The sequence below is a fragment of the Larimichthys crocea genome, chromosome XVII, assembly GCF_000972845.2.
Source record: "Larimichthys crocea isolate SSNF chromosome XVII, L_crocea_2.0, whole genome shotgun sequence".
NCBI classification, from domain to species: Eukaryota; Metazoa; Chordata; class Actinopteri; family Sciaenidae; genus Larimichthys; species Larimichthys crocea.
The window spans coordinates 10,242,669-10,257,777 of NC_040027.1; the positions used below are offsets into that span (position 1 = coordinate 10,242,669).

The 15,109-nt window shown below is 41.9% G+C and overlaps 1 protein-coding gene across 3 annotated transcripts in view; it reads right to left on the reverse strand.

Annotated features, from left to right (window-relative positions):
- Nucleotides 1–15,109, reverse strand: part of exoc2 (exocyst complex component 2) — a 47,308-nt gene that overhangs the window by 20,363 nt on the left and 11,836 nt on the right. For all 3 annotated transcript variants that reach the window (XM_027290366.1, XM_019271996.2, XM_027290365.1), the window contains exons 2-7: nt 14,677–14,839; nt 12,512–12,688; nt 11,267–11,393; nt 7,813–7,926; nt 6,091–6,215; nt 383–463 (exon numbers count right to left, since the gene is read on the reverse strand). In XM_027290366.1, coding sequence (XP_027146167.1) covers nt 383–463; nt 6,091–6,215; nt 7,813–7,926; nt 11,267–11,393; nt 12,512–12,688; nt 14,677–14,794 — 742 coding nt within the window. In that variant the 5' untranslated portion in view covers nt 14,795–14,839. The remainder of the gene's footprint in view (nt 1–382; nt 464–6,090; nt 6,216–7,812; nt 7,927–11,266; nt 11,394–12,511; nt 12,689–14,676; nt 14,840–15,109) is intronic.

Here is a 15,109-nt window from a genome sequence, read left to right on the forward strand (position 1 = left end):
GACCCACACTCAATGACTCATGGCTCCACAAGATGTGAGATGTAGTTTACTGAACCTGGGAGGACTTTATCACATGTAAGAATCATGTATTCTACTGAAAACTGAAAACTGAAAGATATTTGGGAAGATGAAGAGTAGATGACTGTGAGTGGATCAGTAACGTCTGAATTAGTGAACTGGAAGAATTTCTCCTTGAATATAATTATAAATGTTTAGAGAACAAAAATTCTAAGAAATAAAGAGTATACAAGAAGTGACTTTGTTTTTTTAGTAACATAATCTGTGATGTATTTCAGCGAAAAACTGAACCTGTGCAGTAACACGAGGAGTGCGATAAACAAACACCATCTTCAGTGTCTCTTGTGGTCGGACTCATGCTTACTGTTGAGGATGTTTTCTAGTCGTTGGGTCATGGATCCCTCCACCCTCTCTGTGCCATCAGACTCCAGCCTCTGGTGGATCGCTGCAACACACAAGTCAGTATTAATTCATACTGTGAAGGACAGTGATGGACAAAATACAGTGATATCTACTGAAACTAAATCATAATAATAATAAACGTGAGCATGGATGTTGAGTGGATGCACAGACAGTACAGTCATGTCGGTAATGTGGAAAAAAAAAGGAGGGAACGGTTCCCCATACTGTAACCTACGTGCAATCCCCCGAGACAGGAACATTTTCAATTTCAGGAACCGAAGGTAAAACAATAAACAGGCCCTACCCCAGTGGTAGATGGGAGATAACCCTGTCGATCTCCGCCCCCAGATGCTGCTATTGAACCCCCCCTGTTTCTGCCTGTTCCCACGCAACACAGGGACCTGACCTTGTTCCAGTGGTGACTGTATTGGATCAATTCACCTAAGCCATTAACAGCACAGTTTTGTGGTCTTGGGACATTTGGAGCCCTCTGACCTGGAGGTAATGTGAATCGAAAATGTTTTCAACTCTCAGAAAAATAACAGTCGGGAGAGCTGAGCTGGAGGTCTGAATGCCAAAAATGACTGCTGCTCAGGGGAAGTAGGAGGAACTCTCCGATGGCTTGTATCCATCACTTAGCGTGAAGAGCTTTACGCGGGAGAGGGGAATTCGAAAAGCCGGGGAGTGGGGGGAGAAAACAGAGAGAGAGAAAGAGAGAGGCAGAGCGAGTGGTGTGGCTACCCCAGTGAATAAATAAATGGTGTGCAGTAGTGGGCAGCTGGGTGCTGAGAGCTGCAGTGTGGGGTTTATTGACAGAGTGGAGGAAAGGTGGAGAAGGCTTAGGAGACCTTCTCATACATACTTGCGGAGCGATTCAAATATGCAACGGGGAAACATCTCAAGAATGAAGTTAAGAGACAGAAACATGGAGGCAAAAAAAAAAAAACCTGATCCTCTCATTTCGCTTCACATCCCTGCCTACCTTCTTCTCCCACAGTTGTTCCACTACAAATACTGGCTGTTAGCGGAGCTTGGACACAGCAGAGGGAGTGAGAGGCAAAGTGAAGAGGGGGGGGAGTTCTGTAAATAAATATGTGGGTCCATTCTGACAGACAGAAGCCTCAAGGCAGAGACTGAGGTATTCCTAAAACACACTGTTCAAACATGCCATGGCCTAATCAGTACGGACGTCGCCGGCCCTTTCGTGGACCTCTCGCTGCTCGCCGACTGGCAGAAAGCGCAGCCAGATGCAGGTTCGGACAAAGGCACGTAAACGTGGGAGTGTATACGGGGAGAGCACAGGATTGATTGAGACAGACGCGCGTGCACACACACACACGCTGCAGGTCTGCTTCACGTCTCCACAGTCCCCCCTTTGCCCTCTTGCCAGCTGTGTGTCCTCTGCATCTGTCACACACTGAAGGGGCTGATGACGCAACAGCTAACCTAAACATCAGGTCAGAGTCCGGATAACACACGCAGCCAGGACCCGAGGAAGAGCTGCAGCTCCCCGCTTCACTTCCTGGAACCATTGAGGAGGAAAAAAAAATGAATAAGAATAAAAATACAGTGTCCCTGGATTCTAAAGCTGGAGATGTTTTGACTCCTGCCGGGGCTGGGGGCTCAGGGAATAGGCCCTGGGAATCTGGCATTTTTAGGACACGGTAGCCGCTCAGTTTCCTGCATTACTGGGAGACTTCCTTTTCACACAACAATGAAAAACCACAAATTTCAACATTTTAGTAGAAACAACCCTGGACTCCCTGACAGACTGTCAGTCAGTCAGTCAGTCAGTCAGAGCTCTGTCTCAGAAGCACGGCCTCTGTTTGTCACCGAGGCTCCGCAACCAAACAGGCTCCGTGCCCGAAAAACCCTCCATCTCTTTCAACAGTCTGTGGCGGTTCACATGGAGTGTTTACAGGACCACTTATGTCCTCACTGCATAAACAAAAAAAAATCTCTTCTATAAACAAATCAAATATTATATTGAAGGAAAAATTGCCAATGGGGAAAAATGACTTGATGACAAGATTTCTTGAAAAAAAGCATCAAGATCTGGTCACTTCAAAACTAGTAAGAAAGACTTTCAACATATAGGTGCTTGAAACTATATTATTACTTTAATACTTACCAACTTTCTACCTCCAGTAACTACGCCATCAGACAAAGGTCAGAAGAGTGTACATTTAGAGGACATTACCCTGTCAGACCCCGTGGAAGTGATATTGCATTACCTCTCTGGGTCGAAGCCTCAAGTACAGCCGTCTGTCCACACTGGCCAGAGTTAGGGTTCAACTCAGACTGCAGCAAACCGCAAAACAACACTAAGAAAATACATGAAATCCTGATTTGAATACATCAGTAACACTTTGTCTTCATTCATATTCCAGGTTGTCTAATGTTTCATAAGCAGCTTTTTTTTTTTTGGATGATGCACCCATCCACCTTTTTACTCGTGATAATCATTCAGAAAGCTCAACTTTGGATCTCTAACTCAGATTCTCAGACTGATACAAATAGATTTTAACATCTGTGCACCACCAGGTTTATGTGAAGTAACGTGAGGTCAGCAATTACTGTATTGCCAAAAAGTCTGCAGCTCACCGTGACTTAATAAGCACAGCGGAAAAACTTTATAATGACGTTGACAAAGGAACTGATCAATATTTAACCAGGTCAATAAAAAAATACAGTCACTAATAAGATGCTAAAAGATTCGATGCTGATCTGGGTGCAGCTCATTCCATGTAAATCTTTGGAGGCCATGCAAATTGATGATGCACTTCTGAGTTTCCCGTTTGAAGCTCTAAGATTACAGCCCCGGCTGCAGTCCACCAGTCTCGTTTCTCCATATGCTAAAAGCCGACATAACAAACCCAAACAGCGCTGTAATTAACGAGATTTGTGGTTTGCACATGCAAGCGTCTGCATGCAAACTGTGTGCTTAAGCCGAGTTCATAGTTCATTAAAAAAAGAGACATGGGATTTTGTTTTGCTATTTCTGTTGAAGATGGTTAGCTGTAGTGGAGAGCAATTAAGAGGCAATTAGTGGGGACAAGAAAAAAAAAACGAGGCAGGGAGACAAACCCCATGGAGCTCTGCTGTTTGCTCTAAATATTTTCTATCCGCCTCATTTCTTTTCCCAGAGTTGGCTTCTCCTCCTTGTTTCCACCTTGCCGGCAGCAGTACACTTGTATTAAAAAATAACTCCAGACTCCTATTAAAGTCATCAATAAAAATCTCACATGCAAGCAGAACTGAAAATAAACAAGAGAGGAGACAAAAATGACTTGATGGTGATTGAGAGGGCTGGAGGCACTGTGGCAACTTCTAACGCGGCAAATTCAGAGCGAGGAGAACACACGAGCGCCCTGTTAATTTCTTCCCTTTTTTTTTTTTTTTACACAGCTCATTTCTTCTACATTTTCACAGCCACATCTCAGGTGAGGTTCATTTGGAACGACTCGGAACAACAGAGACCAGCCAAAGCGCTGCTGAGGGACAAAGAAGGGATTCACGGTTCCTCAGACAGCTGTGCTAACTAGGCCTGGCAGTGAGCTATTGCAGAGCTGTCTCGAGCTGGCTGGCTGCTAGCAGCGTGCCGGCTGGTATGTCGGTTTGGCTGACCATACCTAGTATACAGAATATCTCCACTTGAGCTATCCATTCTGGGCTACCACTTCATTTCGTATGACTCGGGGCCAAATCCTGGCCGAGAAAGGATGTTATAGTGCTGTAATGAGTCATGGTGAGAAGACGGAAGTCAGGAAGTTTAAAAATCAACTTTTGAGTCAGATTACTGGTCCAAATATGAGATAATGTTTTTTTTTTAAGAAAATGACATTTGAAAAGTGGGAGTCTGTTTGACTTTCTCTCGTGATGCAGAGTGAGCCTGTTCCTTTATGATAATGTCACATGTTTGTAGCCTTATTGTTGATATGCTAGATAATGTAATTAGTCCAGTTTAACCCAGTTTAACCCACTAGAGCCTCTGAGTGAAGTGCAACTGGGTTAAAAGCACATTGATTGTCAGATTAAAAAGGACAGTCTGGAAAATAGTAGCATCTAAAATCAGACTTCTTCCAAAGAGGCTGACCATAAAGTTTGGTTTGTTAGACATACTTGAAAACACAAACTGGACAGCTGTGAGATTTATGTTTTAAAGCAGGATATAATGATTTTTTGCTCACTTTGCAGAGTGTTTGGAGGGTAAACACTCACTTTATAAAGTTGTTATGGTGACAGTTGTATATTTATTCATATATTTGTGATGCTTATTTATTTAGAAGTGTTTGTCCAGCAGACAGAGAGTCTTAACATTCATTTGGAGCAGTGTCCAAAAAGCAGAAATATATTAATTCTCCTTTTAGCTCTGTTTTAGAAATTAAAAATATTAATTATTGCAGCTTTAATGGAATTATTTGATGCTCCACTTTTAAAGGAGAAATATTTTATGGATGAAGACTAACTGTTGAGTTTGGAAAATTGCAAACAGAGTTTTTATTAAAGGTAAACTGCAAACCTTCGACTGATTAATGCGGATTCTCCTTCAAATGACAGGGCAGAAATCAAACAGCACTTAAATATTGTTTGTTAGTTATTTTGTTTTAAATTTTACACTATTACCTTCACTTCAATAAATTCAATAATGCATTTAAAATGTGTTAAACATGCTATATCTCCAGGGGCGCCCAGGCGGGCATACAGATCCACATCTTGTAATTAAAGCTGTCTTATATTCAGGTTACATAAAATCATAAGCCATCATGATGCCCTCTGGGTTCACAGGTCACTTGAGTCCATCCACGGCGCTTCCTCCATCTGTAGAGACTGCACATTTCCCATTGGAGGCAGCGGGCACACAGTAGGCACGCTCAGTCTGAACGTGAGAATGACTGCGCATTGTTCCCGTTGGTCATATTGGGTCTGTTATCAGCGCTATCGGCCCTAATACTCTGGCCTGCATTGTGTTGGTCTGCTCCGTTTATTTAGATTCAGACGCTAACAATGAAAACATTGCCTCTCTCCCAACCGGGGCACAAACATACGGAAAGCAATAATAATAATGATGGAGGCAGAAAAAAGTGTACGTATAAATAGAAAGGGGAAGTAACTGAGCGGCTACGGCGGGAGGAGAGAGTAAACAGACAAAAGTATGAATGATGAAGCAAACAATTGATTTGAGGTACCTGGCAGAGCGACAGCAGTCAGTCTCAGCTACCTTAAAATCTTTTTGGCATCTGGGAGTCAGTGTGGCCAAGTGTGTGTGTGTGTGTGTGTGTGTGTGTGTGTGTGTGTGTGTCCACTTCCCGGCTCTAGGGAGACCCGAGTGAAACTGTGTGTGACAGGTGAGAGCTGATCTCATTTTGATGAAGGTGAATTAGCCGTGTTGTGGTTGGCTGGTGTAACTGTAGCAGAGAGCGGAGGGGATTTTCACACAGCGTCCAAATGAACCTCTTTAATCAACCGCTGCTAAACCGCATGTGTGTGTGAGTGTGTGTGTGTGTGAGTGCGGGGTGGGTGGAACATTTGCACACTTTCCAAAAAATCAAGAGCTTTTTTTTTTTTCCTCAGCAGAGATGAAGAGTGATGATTCGGGGAGGTTGTGTATTAATTGTCGAGCGTTCAGTGCGGTGCTGCAGCGTACAAAAATGTGTTAATCCCTCTCACCTGCCAGAGCGTCCTGGGCCTCAAAGAACGTACTGAGGCCGCCTTTCACGTAGGCCAGACTCCCCTCATTCTTCTTCGTGGCCTGCTTCTTCAGGTTGCTGGCGGCCATCTTCAACTGTTCAAAACTGGGGAAACAAAAACAAAACCATCGAGGCATTACGTCAGGCCTGAAACTTGTGATTACTTTCGTTATTTGTCTGGTTAATTGATTAATTGTTTAGTCTAGAAAACTAGAAAAATTCCCATTACACGCGCCCAAGATGACGTCTTCAAACATTCAAACTTATAATGTTAAACAGACAAAAGCTGAAAATCGTCATATTTAAAAAGCCAGAACCGACACATGTTCAGAATTGTTCATTACCGGATTTAACGGATTACTAAAACTGCTGTCGATACATTTTGTGATTGAATTTTCTAACCCATTAGTCCACTAATATTTTCAGTATTTTGCTGTCACACGTTCTTTTTCCTGCACAGCGTGCATGTCAGAAACACAATCGCGCACACATTTTTTGGCCGAAGTGAGTACGTGTGTCTGTGTGTCAGTGTCCTGAGTGAGGTTTCCTCCGCAGGAAGAAACAGTCACCCAATCGAGGTCCAAACAGAGGCCCCTGGTCATGCTGGATCCTGGGGTCTGGGTTACTTGGAGGCTAAGCAGGGGGAGAGGAAGCCAGGAGAGTCCAAAATAACTCTCTTCTGCCCTGACATGACAGTCAACTGGGCTCAGGGCATCTGGGTCAACGGCATGCCTCGTCTACATGCCGACCTGGACCAGAAGTCCATGTGAAGAAACAATAACCTCAAAAAATTAACGTCATGAAACCAAGCTGAAGAAATTCTGTTTTGTTTTTTTCTATTCTTTCTGTCTAACTCATTTTATTTTTAATTCGGGCCTCATATTTGTGGGTTCATATTGTCTGAATTAACCGATCACGCGATGAATCATTCGGTCTGTAAAATGTCAGTAAATGTTGAAAAATGCCCATGACATTTTCTCAAGAGTCCAAGTCTTCAAACGTCTCCTTTCATCCAAAACTCCAAAATACACAGCACACTATCACAGAAGAGTGGAAGAAAGAGAAAATATTCACATTTGAGAAACTTGTTTGCAATCTTGAATAATTACTTAAACAATCTTTTGGAGCGTAATCTTCTGTTTGGCTTGGTGAGGGTAGAGACGCAGCACATGGATTTACATGCCACTGACCTCACCTGCCAGGAAGGCGTGTTACTGGAAAGATGCTTCTGTTGGGGCTCCAGTTAAACGTGCATTAGCGTCTATAAAGTTTGGGTCAAAGGGATGGATGTTTAACTGCCTGTTTGGTTATTGGTCAGGGTTCCTACACCTTTTTAAACATAATTTTTAAAGACTTTTCAAGGACTTTCCAGGCCTAATTCTGTCAAATTTAAGGACTTTTTTTTGAGACATGGGTCAAGGTTAACTACAATTACAACACTAAGAGTTTTTAACTGAGAGACCCTCGTGAAGATGAACATTTAGAACATTTAATAACAAAACAAAAAAAGAACTTTCATTTCTATTTTTGCACGATATGTTTATATGACTCAGGTCTATTCTTTATACCGTCATTGGTCTAATTATGTCTATTTTTAAAAACTTTCTTCACCTTGATTTTTTGGATTTCAAGGACCGATGGAAACCCTGATTACTAGATTTTAAGGTTAGTAGCTTCAGGTTAGTGATAACGGGAGGCCTACCTGGAGCCTGAATGGTTTTCTATGAGGTACCAGGTGGCTGAGAAGTTCTCACTGGTGAAGTCTCCACTCATTCCTGGAAATGTCAGCTCCATGTCTTTCTGTGGGATTTTGCCTCTGGGAGAAGAGAGATAAACAAAGATGAACACAGAGGAACGGCACGACAAAGAAGAACCCCACTGTATTAAAGATGTACGGTATATAAACAGAAATACACAGAGGATTTTTGTGCAGTACAGAAAGATTTGTGTAAATATAAAGATGCATTTTCAATGTGATGTTGGGGCCAGCTTTTCCAGCAGGGGGCAGTGTGCAGTCAAAAAGTACCCAGGCTGGGAGAGGTTGGCGTGGGAAGTGCAGTGTGTGACGCCTGGGTGCCCCTGGAGGACCCAGCGCTCATTAGGGAAGCTTGATCTCTGCTAATGACCCGTGGCCTACACAAACCAAACCCCACCACCACCACCACCGCCCACTCTGCAGTTACACACACACACACATGTAGAAAAACCAACGCATGGACAGTACAGTATTAAAGTCTGCAACAGAAATATCCAAGAACACACAAACACATGCACAGAAGACCACATACACACTCATTCACGTGTATGACATCATTCTGCAGAACCGCTGCAGTCATTAAATGAGACTAAAACAAACAAACTATGACCAAGTGACGTTTCCTCATAATAAGAGGACATAATTACACGCAGGTAGAAACACACGTTCACTGTGTGAAGCTGACATACGATATTTTGGGCACTTTACAACATCTAAAAGCATCTGCATCAAAGATCACAGTTCATTTAAACTCAATGCGTTTTAAATTCATGCTCCAGAAAAGATAAAAATGTTCGGGAAGTGAGTGTAAATGAGGACAAAATGCTGCTGGTCTCATTCTGTTTTCGCTTTAGCTCAGGAGATACCGAACTGAAGACGGTTACTGAACTGAAGACAGTCCCGTTCAACAGCTGTGCGACTATTTGTTTCTAATTTAACATTCAATGTTGAGTCCTTTCCTGAACCTTTAAGTTCTGTGTTAGTATTAAAGTAAATGAGGGAGGCTGAGGCACTTCCCTAGTAGAGACGTTTTTACTATTTAGACTTGGCAATTCAGCGGACGTCAGGCGATGCACTACATCATTATTCAAGCATTAAACCTCTGACACACAGCGAGACCGCAGCATGTACCTAAATGACAGGAGTTATTATAGGTTTATATTCTAGTTTCTATTTTTATCTAGTTTGTGATTGTTGATTTTGGAGTGAGTGTGCTCATTTCAGTTTAGTTTTTTATTGTTTAAAATGTTTTTTTATTATAATACGGGGGGCAGGATTTCATTTATTCAGAATATGTATCACAATACAAACACAACACTTTGTGATGGCAACTGATCTCAATAAACATGTAAGAAAATAACTAATAAGACTAAAACTAAAGACATTTTTATTTTTGATATTTTGATTTTAGTTTGTCTGAAATGTTTCTTCACACCCAGTGTTAGTTGTCTAGAACAACACTGGTTGAGTCCTTACCTCAGTTCTCAGGAACTTGTAGCTGTATACTTAAGAAATGTCTCAGCTAGAAAAAGCCTTAGTCATGTGTGGCTGTGAGGAAACATCTGGAGTGCTGTCCAATCACAGAGAAATCAACAATACAAACTCCTTGTCTGCAACAAGCAATGTACTGAACGTACTTGCAAGGCTCAGCGTAACCTGGTTGTACTTGTTTTCTACTCCATAGATACATGGAGAATTATATGTATTTTATCATAAGAATAATGAATTGTGCTAATTGTGTGTCCTTGTTTTGAAATAGGATTTTTTTGATAAGCATAGAAACAGTACACTTACACTGAAAACAGCTATCCAACACAAGTATAACATGGTTTAGAGCAGACAGTAATCTGCAACACCTGTCCCTAAAAAATAATAATTAAAAAACTAAGAGATTAAAACAGCAAAGTGAAAAGAGGGTAGACTCTAAAGCACACACATTGAAAAACTCCACAGACGTGCAGGTTTGCTGCTGAGTTCACCAGGATTTGATAGCTCTGGTGAAGTCTGCAGCAAATTTCAAGTGAGCATTTAGCGAGTTCCAGGACTTTGTTTTTTTCTTTCTGTCTGAGAAAAACCATCTCCGATGGATCTGCTTCAGCTCTGCCGAGGAGTTTACATTTGTGTTTTGACATTTAAACACAAGATTTACAAAATGAAAATCAATTTAGCGATGGAAAGCTTCTTATCTTCTATTTACTTAAAATACGGCAATAAAGGTGCCTTATTTGCTTTTTGTTCCGACTGTAAATATACTCATAGGGCATCCCTGAGAATATCACTGATTTTACAAACAGCACGGGACAGTCTAATGTCAATTTCTTATCATCTTAAAACAGTTACCGTTAGCCTTAAATCTTTTTAGCACGGTAGAGAATCTAAAGTTATCCTTAAATACTTCACCTCTGTTGCTTGCTCAATGAGCACTGACATTGTTGATGTTGAAGATCTAATGTGCAGACTATACATTAGTCTGCACATGAGATCTTCATTTATTATTGGTAAGTATCTAAATCTGATAGTTAAAATATGTTGTCCATGTTACATCTACTCACTTTATGCAGGCCTTGACATTATGTTTCTGTACTTACACCTGGTACTAAGCTCCGGTGCAACCTGTTTTGCTCTATCTCCGCTCATTAAACAGTTACATTATATTGAGGCCAAGTATGACGCTACAAACAGCTGGACCGAAAAGGCTACAGCTGAATAACCATCCAGTGACATCACCGCAGAAAGATGTGCATGAGAGTGATGCAAACAGCTAACAAACAAGCTCCTCTGATTTAACGCTAAAAAGTCGTATGTCACTCTGAAACTCTCGCTGGATCACATCGACACAAACAGATGACAGCGTGTCCATAAAATGCTGTCAAAGGACTTCTTCCGGGTGTTTACTGCAACCCTGAGAGACGGGGAGAATGGTACGACCTGTTTATGGGGGTCTCGTCTCTGGCCACGAGCGGTCACTTGCCCCCGGCCCCTCTAAACCAAACAGACACTAAGCTAGAAATGCCAGAACCCGACAACACAAACTATATATTACAACTTCTGCACTCCCTGCCAGGCGCGTGGGAGGCAGCACCGTGCTGCCTGCTCCGAGGCGGTATACAAACGTGTGTGGGTCGCTGCTTTAGTTCTTTCCAAATCCCTTTCTATCGTCGTCCTCTCTGCTTTAAACACAATTATTCTGTTTCCACTCCCTGTGAGCAGCGGTTAGGGCCAGTTCAGCCATTGCTGTGTTGGCATAATATTTCAAACGCCTGCATATGGGGAGAGTTTGTTTCTGTTTAGGGATGTAAACCATGACTCAATAACTAGAGCGCGTGTGTTTATGGTGGTGTGATTGTGCTGAGTGATTTTTGCGTGTGTGTGTGTGTGTTCGTATGTTCTCGGTCCGTACTTGTCTAACTCGATGCCCAGTGGATTGCTGGGTCGCAGGGAGAGGGGGGAGATGCCTTTGTTGCGGTCGGTCCTCATGTCGTAGTAGTTCATCTCATCCACCCACACAGCAGACTGGTCCAGGATACCTGCAGGACAAGGCAGGACAGGAGGGGCGAGACACATATCACTGAGTTAAACAACACATCCCAGATGTGCGCTCACTCAGACACACACGGAGTCTCTCAAACATATTCTGCACACGTACAAACACATACAGATTTTTTTTAAAGACTATTTTTCTCTGTATTGTAAATAAACTAGTGCAAATTCTGTCTGTTACTCTGCACGTACAGCGGCCGTTACATGTCTGTGGGTCCTGCGAGGTCGGAAAACACATGCAGATGGACGAAACTCAAGTAAATGAAGAAAACAGCCTCTCACTTAGACAACACACGCATCACATTTAGAAAAACCTGCAGATAAATAAAAACACAGCCGCTTGAGAAGCGCAAATAAAGAAATGCTTCAAGTCGTACACAGAAACAGACGTTTCCGGAGGACACACAAGTCATAAGACTGTGTACGGCAAGTGTAATATATATATTGGAATCATGGAATCAAACTGTTACACTGCGACATCACTGACAGTTTTTCATATGGGTTTTTCATGTGTTTTCTTTTTTTTTTTTATTCATGTTATGCATGTGTTGCCAAAGTGATGAAAAATTTCTTTGCTTCATCTGTTTGTTCATCTCACTGTTTTTTTTGTGTTGTCATCCATGGAGCTCTTTCACCCGCCGTAGGGATCCCTCCTCTGTTGCTCTTCCCGATGGTTCTCCTAATTTTATTTATTCTGTTTATTTTTGTGAAATATATTAATTTTGAGGCAACGTTTGGAGGCATAGAGGTTGTCAGACACATAATGCAAGGCCTCCAGGAGAAACTTGTAATTTCAGGCCGAGTAGCTGCAACTAGTGCTGAAAAAAATGACTCAATTATTTAATAGAAAATTAATCAGCTACTTTTATAATCGATTAATTTCTTGCTCTCAAATATAAATGCTGGTTTTAGCCTAAATTTGAGTATTTTTCCTTCATTGTCAATTGAACATGTTGTGGTTTTGAATTAGAAGGAAGACAAATATGAAGATGTCACTCTGGAAGTTGTGACATGCACTTTTTTCTAACTTTTTTTTCACAGACATTTGAGAATAATATAAGATAATTTAAGATAATATAAATAATCACTGGCTGCAGAGTCTTACCAATCCTCTCCGGCCTGAGCAGTTTGAAAGAGACCGTGGAGGTGCCGAGACCTCCAGACTTGGTGGTGACAATGATCTCTCCCTTGTCATCTTTGGCAGGACCCACGCGGCACACTATCTTGCTGGCCGACATCCACTCGGCTGTCAGCAGGCAGTTATGGCCGCAGATCGACAGACCTGAAACAGAGAGAGAGAGAGAGGGGGGGGAAAAGGTGAAAAGGGTGAGAGATACAGCCACACAGTGACAGAGCAAATAAACAGAATGTAGCACCGAAACACTCACAGACAATTTATAACAAGAGGAGCTCACTCACGCGGAATTGACGTCTATCAGCGAGTTTAGTCAAACTGTCACTGTGGGGGGTCAAAGTTCAAGTTGGGGTCAGGATGGGCGTGGGTGGCCGTGACCTTCCTTCCTCTCACTCACCTCCTCTAAGCTAACGTGTGTCACTTCGGTGCTAAGTGGCCCATTACTGGCACAATGCGCACTCTGCCCCTACATCTGTCGTCCGCTTTTTAAACCCTCTCGAAAACTATTTGGACACTAGATAACAGACACGGGGGGGATTACTTTGACGTTTCCAGCCAGGGGGGGGGGATTCAGAAAGCTTCATGTGTGTATAATCAAACATCATAGAAGCCTGTGAAAACTGATCAACAAATAGCCCATAAAACCGTGAATAATATGCCCATTAGAGCCCCATTTCCTGCCTCTGTTCTCTACTGGCCACTTTGTTTGAATACATAAGCACTCACACACATTTGTGCATATCTAATTGTCTAATTCCGGGCCCGAGGGACGTTCATGGTCAGAAATAGACCTGTATCACGGGCCAGAGCACGGCATGCCAAGCATGGAGCAGTGTGTGTGTGTGTGTGTGTGTGTGTGTGTGTGAGTCCTGTGGACTGCCCTCCCCACACCCACACACCCACCTCCACTCAAACCAAATAAGTAGGGGAGAGGAGAAGCTGGCGAACACGAGGGGAAAATATCAGTATAGAAAAAGTGTGACGCTCAAACACATAATGAGAACAAGATGGAGGTCGTCCAGCTGCGTGGCTCTTGAAAAATCAACTCGTTCATATTAATGCATATTGATAAGCTCTTCTCAAACGAAGCACACGGTAATCTAAATATTTACAAAAAGAAAAATGTGCGTCTTCAGTGTGTTGCAGAGAGAATTCAGAAGATAAACTGAATGACATGGCGGTAAAATATCTCAATATTTTATTTGGTTTGTTTATTTTTATTGGTATGAGCTTAAAAGAGGACGTACAATAATTTAGAGAATAGATGTCAAATTATAATTACACGATGAGACGGGAAAACCAATTTTCTACTTTGTGTGTCTACGTTTTCAGCTTCACACACGGACCGAACATTTTAAACATTTATGTAAACAGCCAGATTAAATTAATAGCTAATTATTGCCGATGTGTATAAAGAAATAAACAATTTTTCTCCGCAAAAACGCTCAACGTAATTGAATTTGCTCGAGTCTAAACTGTTTTGCTTTTAATTCTTACTTACCAAACAGTCATAAAAATAAAACCTCAATACTTTTAAAAGTGATGAAACTCTTATTCCAGCCGCGGGGAAAAGAATCAGGCGTCCTGTCCACTTACGTCTCGTATAAACAAAAACAAACTTTACGCCAGCCTGTTTAAAAAAAGGGGTCGCTGTGGTTTGTTGATGGATAAGTTCATAAAATCAGCTAATACGACTTAAGTTACAGAATACTGCAGAAATTAAGTGGCTGTAATAAAGCAGCTACATTCACTCATCAGTGAGAGAAAACAATAAAAATCAGCACCTAAGAATCATTATTAAGGATGAAACAAATAAATGTTAATTAAGTAATGTGCTGACATCTTACACAGGTATATCTATGTCTGTGTGCTGATCTAAAAAACACATGTATACTGTACTGTGTATTTATCTTCACATGTTCATTTATGTATATAACTACATACATATTTTATTAGGAAAGGAGAAGAAAGAGAAAATATTAAGGGGAGACATGTAAAGGATGAATATGGATGTCTTTACTCCCCATGAAAATCAATATTGCCGGGCAGTAATTTATTTTTTAAAAAATTAAACAAACATTTGTACCAGGACAGAGCTGCGTGTGCGGTTAGTCATGTGGTCCTAAATGTATTACCGATGAGGTCGGCTGGGCCCGTGCCCAGGTTTTCTCCACGGATGGTGACTTTGGTCCAAGCCGCACCCTCTTTGGGCGAGATGCCCGTGACCAACGGGGGCTGACGGGCACGAGACATGGTGACCTGAGGCAGCAGACGGGGAACACCGGGGTCGATCGGCACCTGGAAAAAAAGACACGGCGGAGGGAGGCATACGTTAGGGAACATGGTGACTGATGCAAAACTCAACAAAGTGCACACTGAACGTTCATCTAACACATGAATAAAACGATGAGAGTATCAATACATATGTCTGTTTACAGAAGTAATTAGGTATTTGTTTAATCGATTTATTAATAAAAAACATCTAACTCATAGTGAAAGTAAATATTAGTTATACATCTGTAAGCTGAAATAAGTTATGAAGATATAATATGGGTAAAGTGGCGCTGT